Source organism: Schistocerca piceifrons, chromosome 1 (genome assembly GCF_021461385.2).
Source record: "Schistocerca piceifrons isolate TAMUIC-IGC-003096 chromosome 1, iqSchPice1.1, whole genome shotgun sequence".
NCBI classification, from domain to species: domain Eukaryota; kingdom Metazoa; phylum Arthropoda; class Insecta; order Orthoptera; family Acrididae; genus Schistocerca; species Schistocerca piceifrons.
In genome coordinates, this window is record NC_060138.1 from 1213967310 (window position 1) to 1213989281 (window position 21972).

The following is a 21972-nucleotide window of genomic DNA, read 5'->3' on the forward strand; positions in this document are numbered from 1 at the left end:
GAATGCTTTTATCATGTCGTCGTAAAACCCACGGCTTCACCCAGATTAGATTAGTTTTTTGTTCCATAGATCCGTGCTGAGGAGATCCTCATGGATGTGGAACATGTCGATTTTTTTTAAAGTTGAAATAACAATACTAATAGTATGAATATATACAATACATCATTTGTTTCTATTAAAAATTTCGCCAATGGAGTAGGAGTTGGCCAGTAGTAAGTATTTCAGGCTCCTTTTAAACTGATCTTTATTTCTAACTAAATTTTTTATCTTTCCTGACAAATTATTGAAGATGAGTGTTCCTGAGTAGTGGACCCCTTTTTGAACTAAAGTAAGTGCTTTTAAGTCCTTGTGCAGATCATTTTTGTTCCTGGTATTGTATGTATGAACTGAGTTGTTTGTTGGAAAAAGAGATATATTATTTACGACAAATTTCATTAAGAAGTAAATATACTGAGTGGCAGTAGTTAGTATACCCAGTTCTTTGAAGAGGTTTCTGCAGGAGGTCCGTGAATTTACTCCACAAATAATACGTATTACACGCTTTTGAACCTTGAAAACTTTTGTTTGACTTCAAGATTTACCCCAAAATATTATCCCATATGACATTATGGAATGAAAGTACGCAAGCTTTTTCATTTTTATGTTGCCTATGTCTGCTAACACTCGAATTGCAAATACAGATTTGTTAAGGCCTTTCTGCAGTTCTGTGGTGTGCTCCTCCCAACTGAATTTACTATCAAGTTGTAATCCCAGGACTTTTAAGACTGTCAACCTCATATGTATGGTTCCATTCCCCCCCCCCCCCCCCCCCCCCACTTCTTTTCCGCATGTGCACACAATGCAATTGGAGTACGTAGAACTGCTGCGGTTAATAACAAGTTGTTGTCAGCCATCTTGAACTTTGACAAAAAAATTTGATGACAGTGTAATACCCCTTGTAGTGCTACGTCAAAGATCTTTGTCAAATATGTTGGACGGAATATTGGATCACATCTTTGATCAAATCTTTGACAAAGAAATTTGATAGTGTAATACCGGCCTTATCCACAAGCAATCTGGTGTGTGGGATGTCTACGCAGATGTCACACGGATAGTGACGAAGAGAGGTTCCAGCTGGGAGAAGGATGGGCATGGGTTTGTGACATTCCAGAAAGCAGTTGGTGTCTTTTATATAGGGTGAGAGGCTCTGTGTGATATGTTGGAGATTATCATGTAACAGGGCAGACACAATTTCAGTGATAGCTCTGAAGCCGGCTATTATGTTATGGCCAGGATGGTTTTATTTGTGTGTTTTCAAAAGTAAGTAGAAGATGAGGGTGAATGTTTCAGAACGGATAAGGAATTATATAGAAATAGTGGTGAGTCCTTATGAGGGGCCTAGGGTTTTCAAGATTTTCTGCATCTCAGTGTGGATGGAAGGAATGGAGTTGTCAGGAACAGTTTTGTATGCTGAGACATTGAAGAGTTGTCAAAGCCCATCTGTCAATTACTTCTCATGGTAAAATATCACAGTGGTGGGGACTTTTTCCGCAGGGGAGGATGATAGTAGAGTGGTCTGTCTTCAGGTCAGGGACAGCTTAGTATTTGGTTTGAGTAAAGTTCAAGGTTTTGATGATGTTTCTGAGGGACGCTGTGCGACAATGCTGGAAGTTAGGAATTCTTGGAACGTCCAAAGAGGGTGGTTCTGTAGAAGAGAAGGGGGACTTTTGGAACTGGACTTGGAACTGATTTAGGCAGCATTTGACATTCACTCTGTTGGTTGTAGGTTGGGGTTGAATGTTGAAGTGGTATTTCCAATTAGCATTTGAGGTGAATGGGAAGAAGTCCTTGACTAGTGTAGTGTGACTGAATTTGGTGTGGCACTGAAGAAAAGAACAGATGTCTCAGGTTTGGAGAGGGATCTTTGGTTGTGTATTGCTACTGCTGCTGGTGGTGGTGGTGGTGGTGGTGGTGGTGGTGGTGGCGGTGGTGATGTGGATGGTAGTTGTGGGAGAGGGATACGGCTTTTGAGATATTTTAAATTTGTTTAGCAGGCTACGATGCTTACTTAGCTAATGTGAGCAATTTTGTTTAGATTTATGGTTGGCTTCAAGAAGAATTACATTGAGAATGCAGTTGTTGGGATTGGTGGTTGGCAGATGTAGTCTGTTGATCAAGGACAAGGAGGATACGAGCTATGGACTGAACATTCTGGAATCTGAGGACTGGTAGAAAGAGGGGTGCAATTAGAGTTGGGAAAATTTAATGTGAGGCCTGTAGGAGCAGTACTTATTGTTAAGCAGGATGAGGATAAGTATGTGGTATTGTTATTTGGCTAAAGCAAGAGCATGTTTGCTGTAGGAATACAGGTAATGACCTACTGGGTTGGAAAGTGTTATTGAATGGAGGATCAGTCCAAACATGTGGAGACATTCATCACATAACGGGCATTAAAATATTAAACTTTCTTGCAATTCTAAATAGATGTATCGATTGATCAGTAGGAGGTGTGACCGCCGACCCCCCCCCCCCCCCCCCTCCCGCGCATGAGTATACTCTTGTATTCATTGACGCATGGAACCAAACAGGCTCTCAATTTCATCTTGAGAAACTTTTTGCAATGGCTGTAACACCTCCTGTGTCATTTCATGAAGACTGCTGGTAGGAGGCTGGTATGGAAGTATACATCTTAGCTTTGCACACCAGATGAGCTCGATGGGTGGCATTGCTGAACACCACAGAATGCCACTCAATATCCTAGTTGGTCCTGGCTCTAAATTATGCAAGCCTTTGTTGTTTGTGGCTTAGTGTAGCAGTCAGTGACATACAACAGCTCAAAATCTCAATCAGGCTTCCAATAATCTGTTCTAGAGGGTTTGTGGTGACACTCTGTATCTAAAATCTGCCGAGATTTCTGCTTCCACCACCTGTCCCTTCTTCATAGCCAGTAGCACAATCCTAAAGTCTTGTCATGTTGTAGTTCTTCTGGAAGACCTTGTGTATACTCTTTTTACCACAATGTTTTCCTGATACCACCTCATCACCACTCATTCTGTAGTCATTATGCTACAGCCAAATGTCTATGCCATCTTTAGGTGTTTCTCTCATGTCCCTCATGAAAGGGGGGATCTTTCTCAAAGTTTGAGTGTGCTGTGTTGCAATCTCCACCTGAAACGTTCCAGTAACATTAGGCACATGAATCTTCTTCATTTGTAGAAACAGCTTCTCTCTGTACCAAAAATAAGTTTGCATAAGGATGAAATTCTAATCGTCGTGTGTGTATTTGTGGGGGGGACTATGTGTGTGAGGGGGGTATGGAGAGAAGGAGAGAGAGAGGGAGGGGCAGAAGGGGGAGGGAGGGGGAAGGGGGGGAGAGAGAGAGAGAGGGAGGGACAGAAGGGGGGAGGGAGGGGGAAGGGGGGGGGGAAGAGTATCGTCTTTGAACTAAGCTAAACATTATCTTTGTGCAGTTCCACCATCTTCTTCTTTGTAAGCCTTGCTTGTGTAAAGAGGTGAATAAATGAACTACTGATAATAAGGTGTTGTTTGGAGTAACTGACCCGAGCATCCACCTCACTGGTGACCCCGAGTTGTAACATCTTCCGTTTTCGCCATTTTACTGTGTCTGCGGCCTCCACATCAATTATTTTCGAGTGTATTACATCAACACAACATTCGAACAATGACTCTGGCCCAATGCCTAATGCCGGATTTTTTGATCGACATGCATCATGTTGCGGGCAATGTACACCCACCAGGATTGCAACACGATGACTCTCACTCGACGATTACACTGATTTCGCCAGACCTATTCGAGCCTGCAACAATAAGTGAGGTTAGGAGTGTGCATGACTCCGGCTATCAGACGCCTTTGTTCCTACCACATGTGCCGTCCCTAAGCGTCGGTGCAGTTACCTCTTACGGATCTCCGTGCTGTGCAAGACCAATGCCGATTTCTGCAAATGCTTTGTTGGACGAGCTACTACCACCAGGACAACAATTTTCCATGCTGCAATCCATGCAGTACCATGCGGATTCCTGCCAAATGGCCAGAACTGCTTTGTTCACAGGTCAACCTCCTCAGCATCCGACCAAGCACGCGCCTGCCTCGGTTCAGCATCAGCACATGCCTTCCTGCTTCAATACCTTGGCCTGCAACAGGAACAATGGCTTGTTATCTGTGCCTGACCTCCATCTCCGTCCTACTGCTACACCTCAGTGTTTTGTGCCACGACATTCACTTTATCCACACGCCATTGTGAGTGGAGAGACTATGAACAGTGAACATTCACACATTCCGTCCGACGTTCAACATCATTTTCCTCACTGTGTTTCTGGACAGCCCACACCTCCATAGCCTCCCTGCAACACAGGTGGCTCCGGCTCTGATCGTATGTCAAGCTTTCCACGGACTAGCACGCGTTTTCAAACTTTGAACTTTTTCTCACCTGTCACCCCCGCGCTAGCTCCAGTCGAGCTTCCACTACCACTCTCGGCACATCTCGGTGCCTCATCCGTGTCGGTCTTCCATGACACGTCAATCTGAACACACCCGCAACATGTTGAACTTCTGCAACTGCAATCGACACATTACGGTGTCTAACCCGCGTTGTGATGGATCGCGCTCAACCACAACGTGTCACCTTCAAGCTGCCACCTGACCAGCTGTCGTCGCCATATACCCTGGAGACACATTCTCCTGGAATACTGCAGCAACAACAGCTCATTTCAGGCAGTGCCCCGACGAATTCAACTCAACCTGTTCTTCCGAACATTCTACAATGCTTCCCGACGCTGCCGCCATTCAATCCTGACAGGGCAACAACCTGGTTCAAAATTGTGGACGAAGTGTTCGACCATTTCAAACTCGAGGAATCAACCAGATTTCTGTGCCTTATTACCCACTTGCACGACCAGGAGGACTTGATTGCTGACCTGGTCGATGCCCCGGACTCAGCTACCCGGTACACTCTAGCCAAAATGACAGTTCTACATCGGCTTGCGGGCTCAACTAAGACAGCAATACGGCAAGTGCTCCACGTCGAGCAACTAGGCAATGACAAACCTTCCCAACTCTGGAGACGGCTACGGGCCCTGGTCAGCGATGATCTACTCTCTCACAAACCTCTCCTTGTCATTTGGTCAGATAAACTACCTCCTCACATCCGCTTTGCTCTGGCTCAGAGGTCTCCTGAACCAGTCGAACAACAAATGACAATTGCTGATAAACGACACGATGCATCACTGCTCTATTTCGCCAGCCACTGCCTACCTGGCAAGTCTCAGGTTCAGACTCTTTGTCCCGCAGCCGGGGCCGCACTGTACTGACTTCTGCTCGCTCCGGGACGCAGTTTACAGACAGCTGGGATGTCACTGGCTCTGGCCATGGTCACGCCCCCTCCTGCAACCCAACCTGCTGCGGCCACCGAACCTCGGCCACCTCCAATGGCAACGAACTTTCCGCAGGAAATGGAGCCGCACTACCCATGCTGTTACTTCAACACACGGTTTGGTGAGGCGGCACGGAACTGCAGACCACCCTGCTGCTTCCCAAACGCCAATTGCAGATAGGTTCGGGTGCCGCCTCCTGTGCACAAAATGACAGGCACCCCCCAGTGCTCCATTCTGTCTGGGAATGACTGGATAATTGTGGATGACTTTACATTAAAGACATTTCGTCGGGATACCGTTTCCTAGTGGACAGAGGTGCCGATGTTTCACTGCTGCCTGCCCACGTCCTTAGCGTTGTTGAACATCTGCCCTTATCATACTTCACTGCAAGCTGTGAATTCAACCAAACTACAATGCTCGGTTTCAACTTCCCACGTCGTCTCACTCTCCGCAAACAGCAAACTCGGGTGGACTTTTATAGTGTGCAATATTGAGGAACCTATACTAGGCATTAACTTCTTGCGCCACCACAAACTTTCACCGGACCTAGTGCGAAACACCGTGTTTCATCACCTGTCCAAAACTCACTTCCCCTGTGCTCCGTCGAGCAAACCCCCCCATGACATGTCGGTCCGGGCTCATCTCATCCGTACATGCTCGTCTCTGTCGACGATGTTACAAGAAACAACGCACAAGTGCCTTGTTGAGCTTGAAAATGTCGCTCGCCTATGCAAGGAAAACTTTGAGCTCTCAGTCCGGCTCCACGAAACTCGGCTCCAGCTCTCCAACGCAGCAAAGGAATTACAGACACTGCAGCAAGGACAAAGCAAGGTCAGTAAGTGCACCGAATCTGCTTGTAGTCCCAGCAATCGAGCCTCCATGTGCTTACCACCCACTACCTCTCGCAACTGTGCTATCAAGTCTACCATAACGTGTACTGCCAGTTCCACAGGACCACACCCCCTAACGCGGCAGCATTTGCACTCAGCCGGACACAAGCGCGCATGCACGACGAGCGTCACGTGTTCCCGAACTGACAGCTCCTACCCCTCCCCTCGCAACTTCGGCTCCTGCACGCCACCGTGCGACCACCACTGACAACACAAACAGTGCACTCGCGCCAAGCGTTTCGCCCGCGACCGTGCTGCCACAGGCCGCGCCCTCGGACAATGGACTCACTAACGGCTCACGAGCTCTACCGAGCTCATCCGAACACGGTGCCACTGCTTCGGGCCGGCGGCCATCTTGTCACATTGACTTCTGGGACACTTTGCCGCCTCGCCTCCTGTTGGATCCGCCGAGTGGCTCTGAACACCACGACCATGCTTCACCTGCCCCGCTCGCCATACATTGTAAACAAACCTCCTACCATGGCGCCGGCAACATTTGTGTCGTCACCAAAGGCACGGTTCACAAGCTTCACCTCACGCCAGGCCCTCCAATCTCCAGTAAACCACGTCGACTTTGTCCCGAGTGCCTCTCCGACCTTAAAAAGCAGATTTCTGAACTTCTAAGCTCCGGCTTCAATGAACCCTCTGCCAGTAGCTGGTCTATGCTCATTCATATGACACCCAAGAAAGACAGGTCCTGACGCATGTGCGGAGACTACCGTCGACTAAACGCACAAACAATTACGGACACCTACCCCATACCCAACATTGCCGACTTTACCAGTACCCTCGCAGGTGCGACCACGTTCTCTGTCATTGATTGCAAACGGGCCTACCACCAGATCCCCATGGAACCTGAAGACATTGAGAAGACAGCAATCACCACCCCAATCGGGTTATTTCAGTTTTGATTCATGCCCTTTGGGCTAAAAAACGCAACCCAGACCTGGCAACGCTTCATCAACGAAGTGCTATTCGACATAAAATTCTGCTTTTCATACCTTGATGACATTCTTGTGTTCAGCTCCTCCATCAAGGACAACATTCGACATGTGCAAACTGTTATGAACACTTTTGCAGCAGCAGGCATCGAGACCAACCATGACAAATTGCAGCTACATCAACCCGCTGTCACTTTTCTTGGTTTTCGGGTCTCTGCCGACGGCATTTCACCGCCCCCTGAGAAGGTACAAACAATACTAAACCTACCCAGACCTGCGTCATTCAAAGAGCTCCGGTGCTTTCTGGGGACGGTTAATTATTATCGCCGACATCTACCTCGGGCACAGAGATTCAGGCTCCACTGATGGACGCCTTGGCAGGCACCCACACTTCTGGATCTCGGACCGTTCCGTGGACCCCTGGTATTACTGACTCTTTCACCGCCCTCAAAAGTCTTCTTGCCGAGGCCTGCACCATCGCACATCCTCATCCCAATGCGCAGCCTTGCATCATGACAAACGCGAGCGATACTGCCATTGGTGCTGTCCTTAGCAAGACAATCGACGGCCAGACTTCGCCTCTGCGGTTCTTCTCGCGCAAGCTCACCAACGCACAACGGAAATATTCCGCATCTGACAGGGAGTTGCTTGCGGTCTATGACGTGATCAAGCATTTTAAGACTGACGTTGAGGACCACAAACCCCTGGCTGCGGCCATTACAAACCCACCAGCGGACCCGCCTTCTCACCGCTTCAGATACATGGACTTTATATCTCAGTTCACCACCAATGTCAGACACATAAAGGGTGCTGACAATATAGTTGCTGATTTCCTTTCATGAGTCGACCCCGTTCATTCGCTGTTAGACCTCTCTGAACTGCCTAACCTCCAACCCGCCGATGAGGACACACAAAACTTGATTTCAGACTCTACCTCTTCACTACACTTCGTCCTCACCACCTTCCCTGGCATTTCTGGTGAGATCTGGTGTGATGAAAGTATGGGCACGTTACGCCCCCTCATCCCAACCACACTCCGTCGAGCTGTCTTCAACGCACCGCATAATTTAGCCCATCCCGGTGTTCGTGCGTCCGCCTGCCTCGTTGCGGAGCGCTTTGTGTGGAGAAATGTCAACAAGGACTGCCAGCAATGGGCACGCTCCTGCATCGTGTGCCAACGCTGCCAAGTACACAAGCACACTTCACCCCCCCCCCCTCATTGCCTTTTCGATCCCTCCTGGACGTTTCCAGCTTATTCGGCCCTCTCCCCTCCTCTAACGGGTTTCGTTGTGTCCTCTCGTCTATCAACCAAACAACTCGCTGGGTCGAAGCTGTCCCCCTCCCCAATATTACGGCAGAAACTGTTGCTCAAGCTTTCGTCGAGTCATGGGTATCGCGTTTTGGATGTCCAGCTATCATCACGACTGACCAGGGCAGACAATTTGAGTCAGCCCTGTTCAACGAGATTTGTAACATCTGCGGAATCTGGCGCATCGATACCAAAGTAACGGGTTAGTTGAGCGCTGGCACCACACTTTCAAGGCGGCTCTTCGATGCCGCGACTCTCTATGGACAGAAGCCCTTCCCCTTGTGCTACTCGGCATTCGTGCGATCTATAAGGAAGACCTCAAGGGCACAATAGCCGAGTTCGTATACCGCCAGAACATTGTTCTCCCTGGCGAACTTGTGACCCTGCCGCTTCTCTCCCTCAGTCCGACTTACCTTCCTTCGCGGACTGCGTCAGACGCGACTTCATCAACCTCCATATCCCTCTGCCTGCCAGCCACTCCCACCCTAAGGTTCACGTCCTGAAATCTCTGGACAATTGCGAATATGTAATGCTCCGAGATGACACTGTCCATGCTCCCCTCCAACCTCTATATACTGGCCCATACCGAGTTCTCCGGCGCTCAGCCAACACCTATGACATCCAGATAAAAGATTCAGCTGTCACAGTCTCTATCAACAGAGGTAAGCCTGCTCATGTCAAGCCTTCTTCTACCCCCCTTCAGGCCACAACCAGCCACTCGCTGTCGTGGTTCACGATGCTCTGACCACTCCCTCCAGGTCGGACTTACACACTCAATCGAGTGACCTCCAGCTTCATTTGTCGAGCTCTCCTCCAACCTCACTCCCTGCTCCGGTCTCACGCACTCCGTCGAGTGACCCCATGCTCCCCACGTCGAGCTTACCTATGATCATGCCCTCGCCCCCTGGCCCTTCACCGGTCCCTTCGACCTCTTCCCCTTCACCTGCCTCGCCCTGCAAGGTTTCTCACAACCCCCCATCATGAACGTGCCCTCGCTCGAGGTGTTTGTGCCTGTTCCCTCGGACATAATCCACGACATCTCCATAATACTATGTGATGATACACTGTTCATCGTGTGTTTCCCTTCATCTGGTGCTCATGACACAACCTCCGCCATTCCCTGCCACCTGGTGAAATGTGTTCCCCTCTCGCCCGATGTCGACTTGGACATGCTTCATGTGTTCGCCACGCCCACCGGAGACCTCGTCGTCGTCCCTCCTTTCCTCCCGCAAACTGCCTGCCTACCTGTTGCCGCTCAACCAGCACGCCCAGTACGGTGCACAGCGCGCTTCAACAACTTCCAGGTTCGGTGGCCGGACCTCCCTTCACGACATCTACCCACTCGGCTCCCCGACAACGCTGTCGAGCTGACCGTGGTCTGGCTCCCGCGAACCACCCCTGCCAAAGCCATAGTCAACCCCTCCCCTTGGCCTCTCAAGAGTACTCCATACGGTAGGGGGCGGGGAGAGGGGGGGGAGGCTATGTGGCGCCGATGAGGTCGACACCAGTGTCGATCTGAGTATCATCTTCGAACTAAGCTAAACATTATCTTTGTGCAGTTCCACCATCCAGTTCTTTGTAAGCCTTGCTTGTGTAAAGAGGTGAATAAATAAACTACTGATGATAAGGTGTTGTTTGGAGTAACTGACCCAAGCATCCACCTCAAGCTTATATCCAGTACTTTCAGTACAGGCAAAAGCTATTTGTACTGATTGAGGATGGTGTGTGGACATGATAGCTATCGCATGTATCTAACATTACTGTAACTTTTCAGGTGGAGACAACACAGTATATACACCGCCTGACAAAAGTAGTGAAGCACCCAGAAAGAGAGGAGGAAATTAAATGAAACTTAATGGGTTGAGAGGGTATGTGATGTTAATTCAGGCTTTACAAAATCAAGTCAGTTTTCCAAAGACCTTGTCAATATTAGCCCATGTGTCGGCATGATGTTACACTCCCCTGTGGCCTGGATGCTTGCACTGTTTTAGTTGGGAAGGATGTCATAAAGTCATTGTATCCTTTCCCGAGGCAAGCTGACCAACTGTTGTAACTGGTCCGTGATACCGTGGATACTGGTGGTGGGGCAGAGTTGATGTCCGAGCTGGACCAACACGTGTTCTAACGAGGACAGATGTGGAGCTCTCACTGGCCATGGGAGTACCTCAACATTACACAGACAGTTCGAGGAGAAATGGGCCATGTGTGGATGAGCATTGTTCTGTTGAAAAATGGCACCCTGATTCTGCCATATGAATATTGACACATTGAGGATACAGGTTTTCCTTGACATACCATTATACCATCAGAGCTCCCTCAATCAATACCAGCCATGACCTGAAGTTCTGCCCAATGGTTCCCACAGTGTGATGCCAAGAGTAACACTGCTTTACGTCTCCAAAACATTAGAGGAGTAACTCAATGAGATGCTACTCATCAGTAGTCCATACTTCCCAGTCACAGAACAATTCCAAATGCAGATGTTTATGTTGTGGTGTTAATGGCAGGCCTATGCATGGGATGTTAACTTCCTTGTCTGGTTGCTGCTAGTTACTGAACAATGATGCACTGCCTTCACATTCCCATGCAGTCCACTATGGGCCACTATCACATCAAAATACCCAAAAAATCTAGATATTACATGATTTGACTAGCTGTCCAAATAGAAGCCCACAATGAGATCTGTTTCAAACTCTGTCAGATTCTGAAAAGGCTGCCTCACACGAATGCACATGATCTCCTTGTCCTTCACAGTGGCCACTCAACATCTAATGCTGTTCAGACCCCTTGGCCATTCTATCTGTCACAGAGTATTGCAACTACAATAATTTACATACCTGTTGATGGTGTGTATGTGCACACGTATGTATAACATCAAACAATGTCTTCTGGATGCTTCACTTTTTCTGACAGGCAGAGAATATATGAGCCGTGCTCAAAAAGTAAGGTGGCTTTATATTTTTATGAAAAAATATTTATTTATTCATCAATATTCATATTGTCCCTTTCAAAGTAGTCCCCCTCAGTTACAATGCACTTGTGCCAACACTTCTTCCAATCCTCGAAGCACTTCTCATAACCACTCTTTGGTACAATCTTGAGTACTTCTAGTGAGCAGTTTTTATTTCCTCAATCATTGAAAATCTTCATCCTTTCATAGGTCTCATCAGTTTTGGGAGCAGGAAAAAGTTGCAGGGGGCCAAATCTGGTGAATATAGTGGCTGAGGCATGATTGTCATATTGTTTTTGGCCAAAAAATCTCTCACAAGCAATGATGAATGAGCAGGTGCATTGTCATAATGCAAAAGCCATGAATTGTTTTTCCACAATTCCGGATGTTTTCTGCTTATTGCTTCTTGCAAATGGCACATAATGTCAAGGTAATACTCCTTATTGACTGTACAACCTTGAGGCAAAAATTCATGATGCACTACACCACGGTAATTGAAAAAAACAGAGAGCAAAACTTTGACATTTGATCGAACTTGGTGTTCTTTTCCAGTCTTGGCCTTCCAGAATGCTTCCATTGGGACGATTGGGCTTTGCTTTTAACATCATAACCATAAACCCATGTTTTGTCATCAGTTATGACCCTTGTGAGCAAATTGGGATCATCATTGATGTCATTCAAGAGCTCCTGAGCAATTCTCATGCGAAGGTTCTTCTGCTCAAAATTGAGAAGTTTTGGAACAAACTTCGCTGACACACATCTAATGCCCAAAACATCTGAAAAAATTGCTTGACATGAGCCGCCCAATTTGTCAACATCCTCAGCGACTTCTCTTATGGTAATTCAATGATTTTCTAAAACAATTTCCTTGAGAGCATTGACTTTATCATCTGTTGTTGAAGTGCTAGGGTGTCCAAAGTAAGGTTCATCATTGGCATCTTCTTGCCCGTCTTGAAGAGCTTGTATCACTCATAAACATTTTTTTTAGTTATAATCGATAATTGCTGAGCACACTAAAACACATCTAACCTTTCTATCTGTCAAAAACAAATGAAGTATGCTGTACACTTGGAACTGTGAACATGTTTTGAGAACATGTGTTCCAACATAACAAAAAGCAAAAGATTGATAATAAAATGTACGTTGCCTGCACAGTTTGAAAAGTCACCTTATTTTTTGAACAACTCTTGTATGTGGTTACTTTTTGATGTATACAGAAATGTCCCCCACACAAGATGTATGTAACTTGCAAAGCAAAATACCTCTTCCATTTCTTTGCATGGCAAACAGTTTAGCCAGTAATTAATATTAAAATTTTTGTTTAGAGGAACTAACTTCAAAAACTTCCTGTGGCCAGAACAAGCCACCAACACATGGATGTCAAAACAAGTGACCTTGCAGGAGACTTCATGGTTCCTGCTTACAATATGCAGAGGATACGTATCAAAAAAATCGCATCTTTTCTGTGGGAAATATCCACCATATCCAACATCCAGCCAAGTCTGGAGGATATACAGTGTTTCTGAAGCACACATTTTGTGACCAACACTCTTTGTCTGTAAAAAGCAGCTACATGAAATTTTGATCATGTGATCATTTTACATATGAACTGATTAGTTTTATGTCCTTCCAACACATTTCTGAGCTCAGAAATGCAGGGACACATTCATAAATATTAATTGAGTTAAAAATGGTACTTAGATTTTTGAGTCCTTGCATAATTCTCATAATTAACTATGTGTGTACAGTAACAACAGCCAACAATTTGTTGTTCGAAGAGATTTTGAGATTGCAGCTGAACAATAATTTGTTGTTAGTGTAGTGACAGATGGAATCTGTGAAGGCTGCTTCTATCTCCTAATTTATAACTTGACTTGTTCCACACCCCTCGCCTTGATGGTAGGATTTACAGAACAACATGTGTGAATGACTGAATGAAGTTGCAGACAAAATTATAACCTAGGACCCTACCAGAATTTACTGAAATTACTCCACTGCCTAAGCACATTATTTTGATTTCAGAAAAATCAAAAAGTATGCAGTTAATTCCACTGGACATAGTAGTAAAACATGACAGATCATGAATACACCAAACCTAAAGAGAGAACTGTACGGACTGAAAAGTATATGAAACATTTAAAGATGGCCTGCAAGGTTCACAGGAGAGCTTCTGTAAAGTTTGGAAGGTAGGAGACGAGGTACTGGCAGAAGTAAAGCTGTGAGGACAGGCCGTGAGTCATGCTTGGGTAGCTCAGTCGGTAGAGCACTTGCCCGCAAAAGGCAAAGATCCCGAGTTTGAGTCTCGGTCGGGCACACAGTTTTAATCTGCCGGGAAGTTTTAAATCAGCGCACACTCAGCTGCAGAGTGAAAATCTCATTATGGCTTACACAATTTCTACACTTTGGCAGATAGGATGAGCAGCAGTCTGCAATTCTTTGCTGATGACACTGTAGTGTATGGGACAGTGTCATCTTTTGAGTGTCTGTAAGAGGATGCAGGACAATTTGGACAGAATTTATGTTTGGTTTGATAAATGATAGCTCATTATAAATGTGGAAAAATGTAAACTGATGCAGATGAGTAGGAAAATCAAAGGTATAATGTTTGAACACAGTATTAGTGGTGTGCTGCTTGACACAGTCACATTGACTAAAACTCTAGGTGTAAGGTTGCACAGCATTATTAAATGAAACAAGCAAGTAAGGTCAGTTGTAGGGAAGACAAATGATCAATTTCAGTTTATTGGGACAATTTGATACAGGAGACTGCGTACAGAACATTTGTGCGACCCACTCTTGGGAACCATTTGAGTGTTTGGGCGCCGTACCAGGCCAGATTAAAGGAAAACGTTGAAGAAATTCAGATTCGTGCTAGCAGATTTGTTACTGCAGATTTGATCAACATACTAGTATTATTGAAATGCTCAGTCAACTCCGACAGGTATTCCTGGATGGAAGAAGATGTTCTTTACACAAAACACTATTGAAAAAGTTTAGAGAACTAGCATTTGTGACAGACTGCAGAATGAACCTACTGCCATCAACTCTCCACAAAGACAAGATAAAATAAATCAGGGCTCATGCTCCATCTGTGAGTAGTACAGGAAAGGGAATGAGTAGCAGTAGTGCAAGATGCCCTTCACCATGCACTGTATGGTGGTTTGTGGAGTATGTATATACATGTAGAAGACCTGTTTACCAAAACATAAAGCACAAATTGTAAATATAGCTGGAAAGAAATAATACGAGAGACAAACCAGGAGAGAATAACTCCTCTGGAATTCTATCTATAGAGTGATAAAAAATTTATTGAACAGGAATAAAAAGATATATTTAAATGAAAAGTTGCTGATGCCTACCTGTGTAGCTGTGTTGACGAAAAAGTACTGGCAGCACAGTTTTTTTCTGTCTTCTCTGATATTTTTTCAGGCATTGTGTGCCACAGAGATTTTTGCTTCCAGGAACACATTTTTTGATTTCTTATATTCCTACTCCTTATCTGCATTTTCTCAATTTTCTACTATAGCCAACCTTCACTCACACCTTGTCCCTTCATTGTCCCTCAGCAGTGCTGCAACTTGACTGGGGTGAGTAATTGTGTCTTTTGGAGTGGATTCGTTGAGATGAACAGTGAGGCAGAGGAGAGGTTTGAGAGAGGTGTAGGAGGTAGAACAAAGAAAGAAATGGAGTTAAGTGGGAGGCTTGGGGACAGATGAGAGTGGGGCAGGGGCTACAGCTCGCACCTTGCTGGTAGGTGGCCCAATTTTCAGCTTTTCTGCACATCCCCTCTGCGAAATCACCAGAAAACCTTAAGATTTATTCTCTTTCTGTGCACGTAGCTGTGACTTAACACCAGATGACAGTAACTGCTCTTTTGCAGTCTGGTGTGGCCTGCTTTGAGATGATACGGTGTAATTTATCAAGCTGTCAATGTTTGTCTGTAAGTGTGTTAGTATGATCTGTAAATAAATATGTTAGGTGGCAGCAGTAAACAAGAAACGCATCAGAAACAGGCAAGGGAGATGGTTTTAAATGTTTATAAATTTTTTATAATGTGAATTTGAAAGTGTGACTCATATTGTTGGCATTTTTGAAGACTGACAGCAGAATCATGTGATTTCAGTAACCAAAGTATATAATGAATTGTAAACAAAAATAAATATTAGAAAAATTTGGTCTTACATTGTCTGGAAGCATCCAAATTGCAAGAAGCCTGCAACTCTCTGAAATCTGTTATTGTCTGTAATGGAAAAGTTGCAGAGCTTACATGATTAAGAAGATCTGTAAAACATGACTTCCAGACAAGTTATTATAAATATGTGACTATGTACTTGTATTTGTTTATAATACACTCCAAATCACACTAAAAAGACATAGCTTGCAGCTGTTTCTGATAATGGTGTCAGCAGATGATCATCTACTTGAGAAAAATTGTAATTAAAGTCTTCAGAAAAGCTGCATCAGCCAGTCTACCTCTCTTGTCAGGCACAGAGAGCTGAATCTCATGCCATAGCTGTGCAGCATCTGATGGAACATCATCAAGGTACAAAGGATGATTTTCACTAACAAGAAAATGGTCTAATGACAAACTGATCAAAATCACTTACAACTTTTGTTGTTTTCTTTGTCCACAGCCCCAAGGTGTGGTAACTTGTATGGTATCTTTCTCTCTCTTTGCTACCACCCACAAGTAAACCTCATTCCCTACATGCTTCACTATTGCTGACTGTCTATGTGAGGCCACTTTTCCATAAGTATGTATTGTAGTGGAAACTGAGGCGAGGAGAATGCCAGAATTGAAGGACGTATTTTAAGAACAATTCTAATCTATGTAATTCAAAGGTCTAAACAATTAGAACTATTAGTGATATGAGAGAATAAAATGTTTTTACGTGTAATATACACTACTGGCCATTAAAATTGCTACACCAAGAAGAAATGCAGATGATAAATGGACATTCATTAGACAAATATGTTATACTGGAACTGACATGTGATTAAATTTTCACGCAATTTGGGTGCATAGATCCTGAGAAATCAGTACCCAGAACAACCTCCTCTGGCACTAATAACGGCCTTGGTACACCTGGGCATTGAGTCAAACAGAGCTTGGATGGCGTGTACAGGTACAGCTGTCCATGCAGCTTCAACACGATACCACGGTTCATCAAGAGTAGTGTCTGGCGTATTGTGATGAGCCAGTTGCTCAGCCACCATTGACCAGACATTTTCAATTGGTGAGAGATCTGGAGAATGTGCTGGCCAGTGCAGCAGTTGAACATTTTCTGTATCCAGAAAGGCCCGTACAGGACCTGCAACATGCGGTCGTGCATTATCTTGCTGAAATGTAGGGTTTCACAGGGATCGAATGAAGGGTAGATCCATGGGTCGTGACACATCTGAAATGTAATGTCAACTGTTCAAAGTGCTGTCAATGTGAACAAGAGGTGATAGAGATGTGTAACCAATGGCACCCCATACCATCACGCCGGGTGATACGCCATTATGTCGATGACGAATACACGCTTCCAATGTGCGTTCACCGCGATGTCGCCAAACACGGATGCGACCACCATGATGCTGTAAACAGAACCTGGATTCATCCGAAAAAATGACGTTTTGCCATTCGTGCACCCAGGTTCGTCGTTGAGTACACCATCGCATGCGCTCCTGTTTGTGATGAAGCGTGAAGGGTAACCGCAGCCATGGTCTCCGAGCTGATAGTCCATGCTGCTGCAAACGTCGTCAAACTGTTCATGCAGATGTTTGTTGTCTTGCAAACGTCCCCATCTGTTGACTCAGAGATCGAGACGTGGCTGCACGATCCGTTACAGCCATGTGGATAAGATGCCTGTCATCTCGACTGCTAGTGATACGAGGCCATTGGGATCCAGCACGCGTTCCGTATTAACCTCCTGAACCCACTGATTCCATATTCTGCTAACAGTCATTGGATCTCGACCAATGCAAGCAGCAATGTCACGATATGATAAACCGCAATCGCGATAGGCTACAATCTGACCTTTATCAAAGTCAGAAACATGATGGTACGTATTCCTCCTCCTTACACGAGGCATCACAACAACGTTTCACCATGCAATGCCGGTCAACTGCTGTTTGTGTATGAGAAATCGGTTGGAAACTTTCCTCATATCAGCACGTTGTAGGTGTCGCCACCGGTGCTAACCTTGTGTGAATGCTCTGAAAAGCTGATCATTTGCATATCACAACAACTTCTTCCTGTCGGTTAAATTTCGTGTCGGTAGCACATCATCTTCATGGTGTAGCAATTTTAATGGCAAGTAGTGTACAAACACACATTAAATTTATAATAATCTGTAAGTTGCATACCTGTTAAAGAAACATTTGTGAACAGTGTCCATGTCGGAAAAACAGAAAATATTACCGGGATCTCTTCCGCTGCTGAAACTGCCGACATCATTGCATCAGCCACCAAGTTGCCCAGCAGACATTCTCCCAGCTGGCATACATTGTCAGCTCCAGTCAGTGGGACAGATGTTTTGGCAACTGCTGTCTGCATACCTTCCAGGAGGGTGACTGTTTGGTCATAGAATGAGTCACCTGAAACATATTAAATTCACAATAAACAAGCAATAAGCAAATTTTGAGCCATGAAGTTGACAGCTGTTTACAGTGTGGTAGTGTAACAGCCAATCAACACATGGGTTTCATGGCCACAGTATGACAGCAGCCAATCAGCGAGCAGGTTCTATGGAAGCAGCCACTGAGCACAGGAGCAGCCAATCAGCAAGCAGGTGGACGCAGCTGACTGCAGGAAAACAAGATGCCTCGCAAGAGCTTACAACTTGCTGCGGCCGTGTAGATGATGGATCAAGATGACAACCACAACAACAGCAACAGAGCAGCAGAAGAAGAGTGAAGGAGAAAAAAGTAATTTCATAGCAAAAGCTGTTTTGTATTATGTGATACACATTGTGGAGACATGGCTTAGACACAGCCTGGGGGATGTGTCCAGAATGAAATTTTCACTCTGCAGCAGAGTGTGCGCTGATATGAAACTTCCTGGCAGATTAAAAGTGTGTGCCAGACCAAGACTCGAACTCGGGACCTTTCTCTTTCTGGGGCAAGTGTTCTACCATCTGAGCTACCCAAGCATGACTCACACCCCATCCTCACAGCTTTACTTCCACCAGTACCTACCTTCCAAACTTCACAGAAGCTCTCCTGTGAACCTTGCAAGACTAGCACTTCTGGAAGAAAGGATATTACGGAGACATGGCTTAGCCACATGAGGTACTGGCGGAAGTAAAGCTGTAAAGATGGGGCATGAGTCGTGCTTGGGTAGCTCTGATGGTAGTGCACTTACCCGTGAAAGGCAAAGGTCCTGAGTTCAAGTTTTGGTCCATCACACAGTTTTAATCTGCCAGGAAGTTTCATATCAGCACACACACTGCTGCAGAATGAAAATTTCATTCTGGAAACATCCCCCATGCTGTAAGATTTGGAAGATAGGAGATAGGAGATGAGGTACTGGCGAAAGTAAAGTTGTGAGGATGAAGCATGAGTTGTGCTTGGGAAGCTCAGATGGTAGAGGACTTGCCTGTGAAAGGCAAAGGTCCTGAGTTCGAGTCTCAGTGCGGCACAGTTTTAATCTGCCAGGATGTTTCACCAAATAAGATGATGTATGATCTTCCATATACAGCATACATAAGTACAAACATCAATCAAGCTATCACAACACTGGATGCTATACAGACCGGGTATAGGCAAAATAATGTGAACAGTGGTAGTAATGGGATGGCTGCGTTTGATGGTCAACAACGCAGGTAAAGCACGTGTCACACTGGACTGTGAATGTTCATTATGGAAAAGGTATCAGTGCAGGTTGTTTACGAGTAGTGCACACTTCATATTTGCATTCAGAGGCCAAGTTTGATGGGCAATGAAAGATATAACGAAGTTCCAAAGAGAGCAGATTTTGGGGGCATCAGTAACCAAGACAGCCAACTTATTGAATATTTCAAGAGCAACTGATTCAAGAGTCACGAAAGCCTACACAAAACATGGAAAGACATCATCATGTAAACATAATAATGGGCAAAAGTCAAAACCAAATGACAGAGATCGTCATACGCTAACACAAGCTGTGTCAAAACTACACAAAACTACAGTGACTAGAGTGACAGCAGAACTCAATAGCCATCTTCAAGACCCCTGTATCTATTGACAATGTCTGACAATAACTCCATAAAGATTCATGGATGAGCTGCTGTACCAAAACCATTAGTGATGGCAACCAATGCAAATAAATGTAAAACATGGTGCCAGGAGCATAAAGCCGGCATGGCTGATCAGTGGAAACAGGTCATACGGTCTGATGAGTTAACATCTTCATTATTTCCAACATTGAGCTGGGCTTACATAGGGAGAACACCAAAAGAAACCTACAATCCTGATTGCTTGATTCCAATAGTTAAGCATGGAGGTGGAAGTGTGATGGCTTGGGCAACCATATCACGGTATTCTACTGATCCCATCATTACTCTCAAAGGCTGTGTTACAGCCAATGATTACATGAACATTTTAAGTGATCAGATGCACCCCATGATTCAGATGTTGTTCCCCAACAATGATGCCATATTTCAGGAGAATAATGCACCCATACACACAGCCAGGAGCATGCAACTGAACTGCAGTGTCTTCCCTGGCCAGTGCAGCTCCCGGACTTGAACATTATTGAACCCTTGTGGGCAGCATTGCAATGCCGCCTCTGGAGTAGATTTCCACCTCCCTCATTACTACAAGAGTTAGAAGAGGTTCTGATCCAACAGTGGCATAACATTCCACTGGAGACTATACAACCATTATATGCCAGTATTCCAAGAAGAATCGCAGATGTATTACGGGCAAATGTGGTCCAACCCCTTATTAATAAACCATTCCCAAGTAAGTACAGGCGTTCACATTATTTTGCCTATCCCCTGTATTTTTCATTACTTAATACAGTCTGTACAGCAAATGGTGTATAGGTTATGCTCATGCATAGAAAGACGTCTGTGCACTACATGGATGATATTTATGACTTGTAAACTGATTATCATTTAAAATGAATGAATGAATTATTTGTAACAATATTATGAAAAGGAAAGCTGCCACTCACCATATAGTGGAGATTCTGAATCACAGACAGGCACAAAAAAAAAGACTGTCAGCATCCCCGCTGTATGGTGAGTGGCAACTTTCATTTTCATAATAATGTTACATTCCAGCCAGGATTTTCCACTGAATAAATTATTTAAATTATAGGAGATTTATATGATCACTGGTATAGGTGTGTAAAGTGTTGCAGGATGTAAGTTAGCTTCTCACTTTTGTAGAGCAGCAATGGAGGATGGAGGAGTTTCCACATTTATCAGGAATTTTTACCATAAATGTAATAACACAGGCATTCGTAAATTTTGCCTAGAGCAGCATATGGTTGGAAGCATGTGCAACAGAAGTAGAGTTCCATAATAAATCATTCATAATAATAAGTGGGTACTCAGTATCAGCAGGTAATTTTAATCTGTTCATAAATCACTTTGAAGCTGTATTGGCCTATTAAACAATAAAAAAGAAAGAATTGGTGGTTTCTGGTGATTTTAATGTACATTTTTGTGAAAACTCTTCCAGTAAGAACTTGTTGCAGAGGGTAGCATTCTCATTCAACTTAATCAATTCTGTTAACTTTCTAACTAGAATAGCTAAAGGCTCAAAGATAGCCACTGATAATAGCTTTATAGAAATGTCTAATGAACAAAATTATATTATAAAACCAATAATAAGCCTCTCAGACCATGACATGCAGTTCCTTTTACTAAATGTTCATACTGGTCAGGATATAAAATCTACTAAGTCTGTGCTCAAGAGGGTTGTCAGTAAGCCAAAAATTGATTGTTTTAGGAAATACCGCAAAGACATGAACTGGAGTCATGTGTACAATGCTCATAGCATTAATGAGAAAGACAACATTTTTATTAATAACGTTTATTTATTTATTTTTATTTGTTTATTTAGCGTCTGTATTATCACATTCATGATATTGGACTTGTCAAAGTACAGAACAGTATAAAACATTACATATTTATATCATGTACAAAATCTTATCATTGGTATCAACACATCTTTATAGCAAAAACATTATTCTGCTTACATACATACAGATAGAAGAAAAGCTTGTGAAACCATTTGGTTGATTTTAATGAAACTATTAAATACCAGTACTTTAGTTAACTATGCATAGTAACATATTGCACAAAAGCTACGTGCGTAATTACATACATACATGGCTGAAAGAATTTTGGTTTTATGTAGGTATGGTTGTTAATTATGAATTTTTGTTTAGAGATTTATGAAGTAGATCTACAGATTTGAGCAAAATTCCAGGTATTCATTAATGCTGTAGAAGCTGTTGCATAATGTATGCATAATAAGCACTTAACACTGTTTCGGTATTGCAGCAATCTTTAAGCACTCTTAATATGTAACAGT

The 21972-nt window shown here is 44.4% G+C and overlaps 1 protein-coding gene across 1 annotated transcript in view; it reads right to left on the reverse strand.

The window, feature by feature from the left end:
* The window catches only part of LOC124779481 (protein 5NUC-like), an 89533-nt gene that overhangs the window by 16553 nt on the left and 51008 nt on the right, over positions 1-21972 (reverse strand). Inside the window, exon 7 of the mRNA XM_047253714.1 lies at positions 17812-18042. Within this exon, the coding sequence (XP_047109670.1) occupies positions 17812-18042 (231 nt within the window). The remainder of the gene's footprint in view (positions 1-17811; positions 18043-21972) is intronic.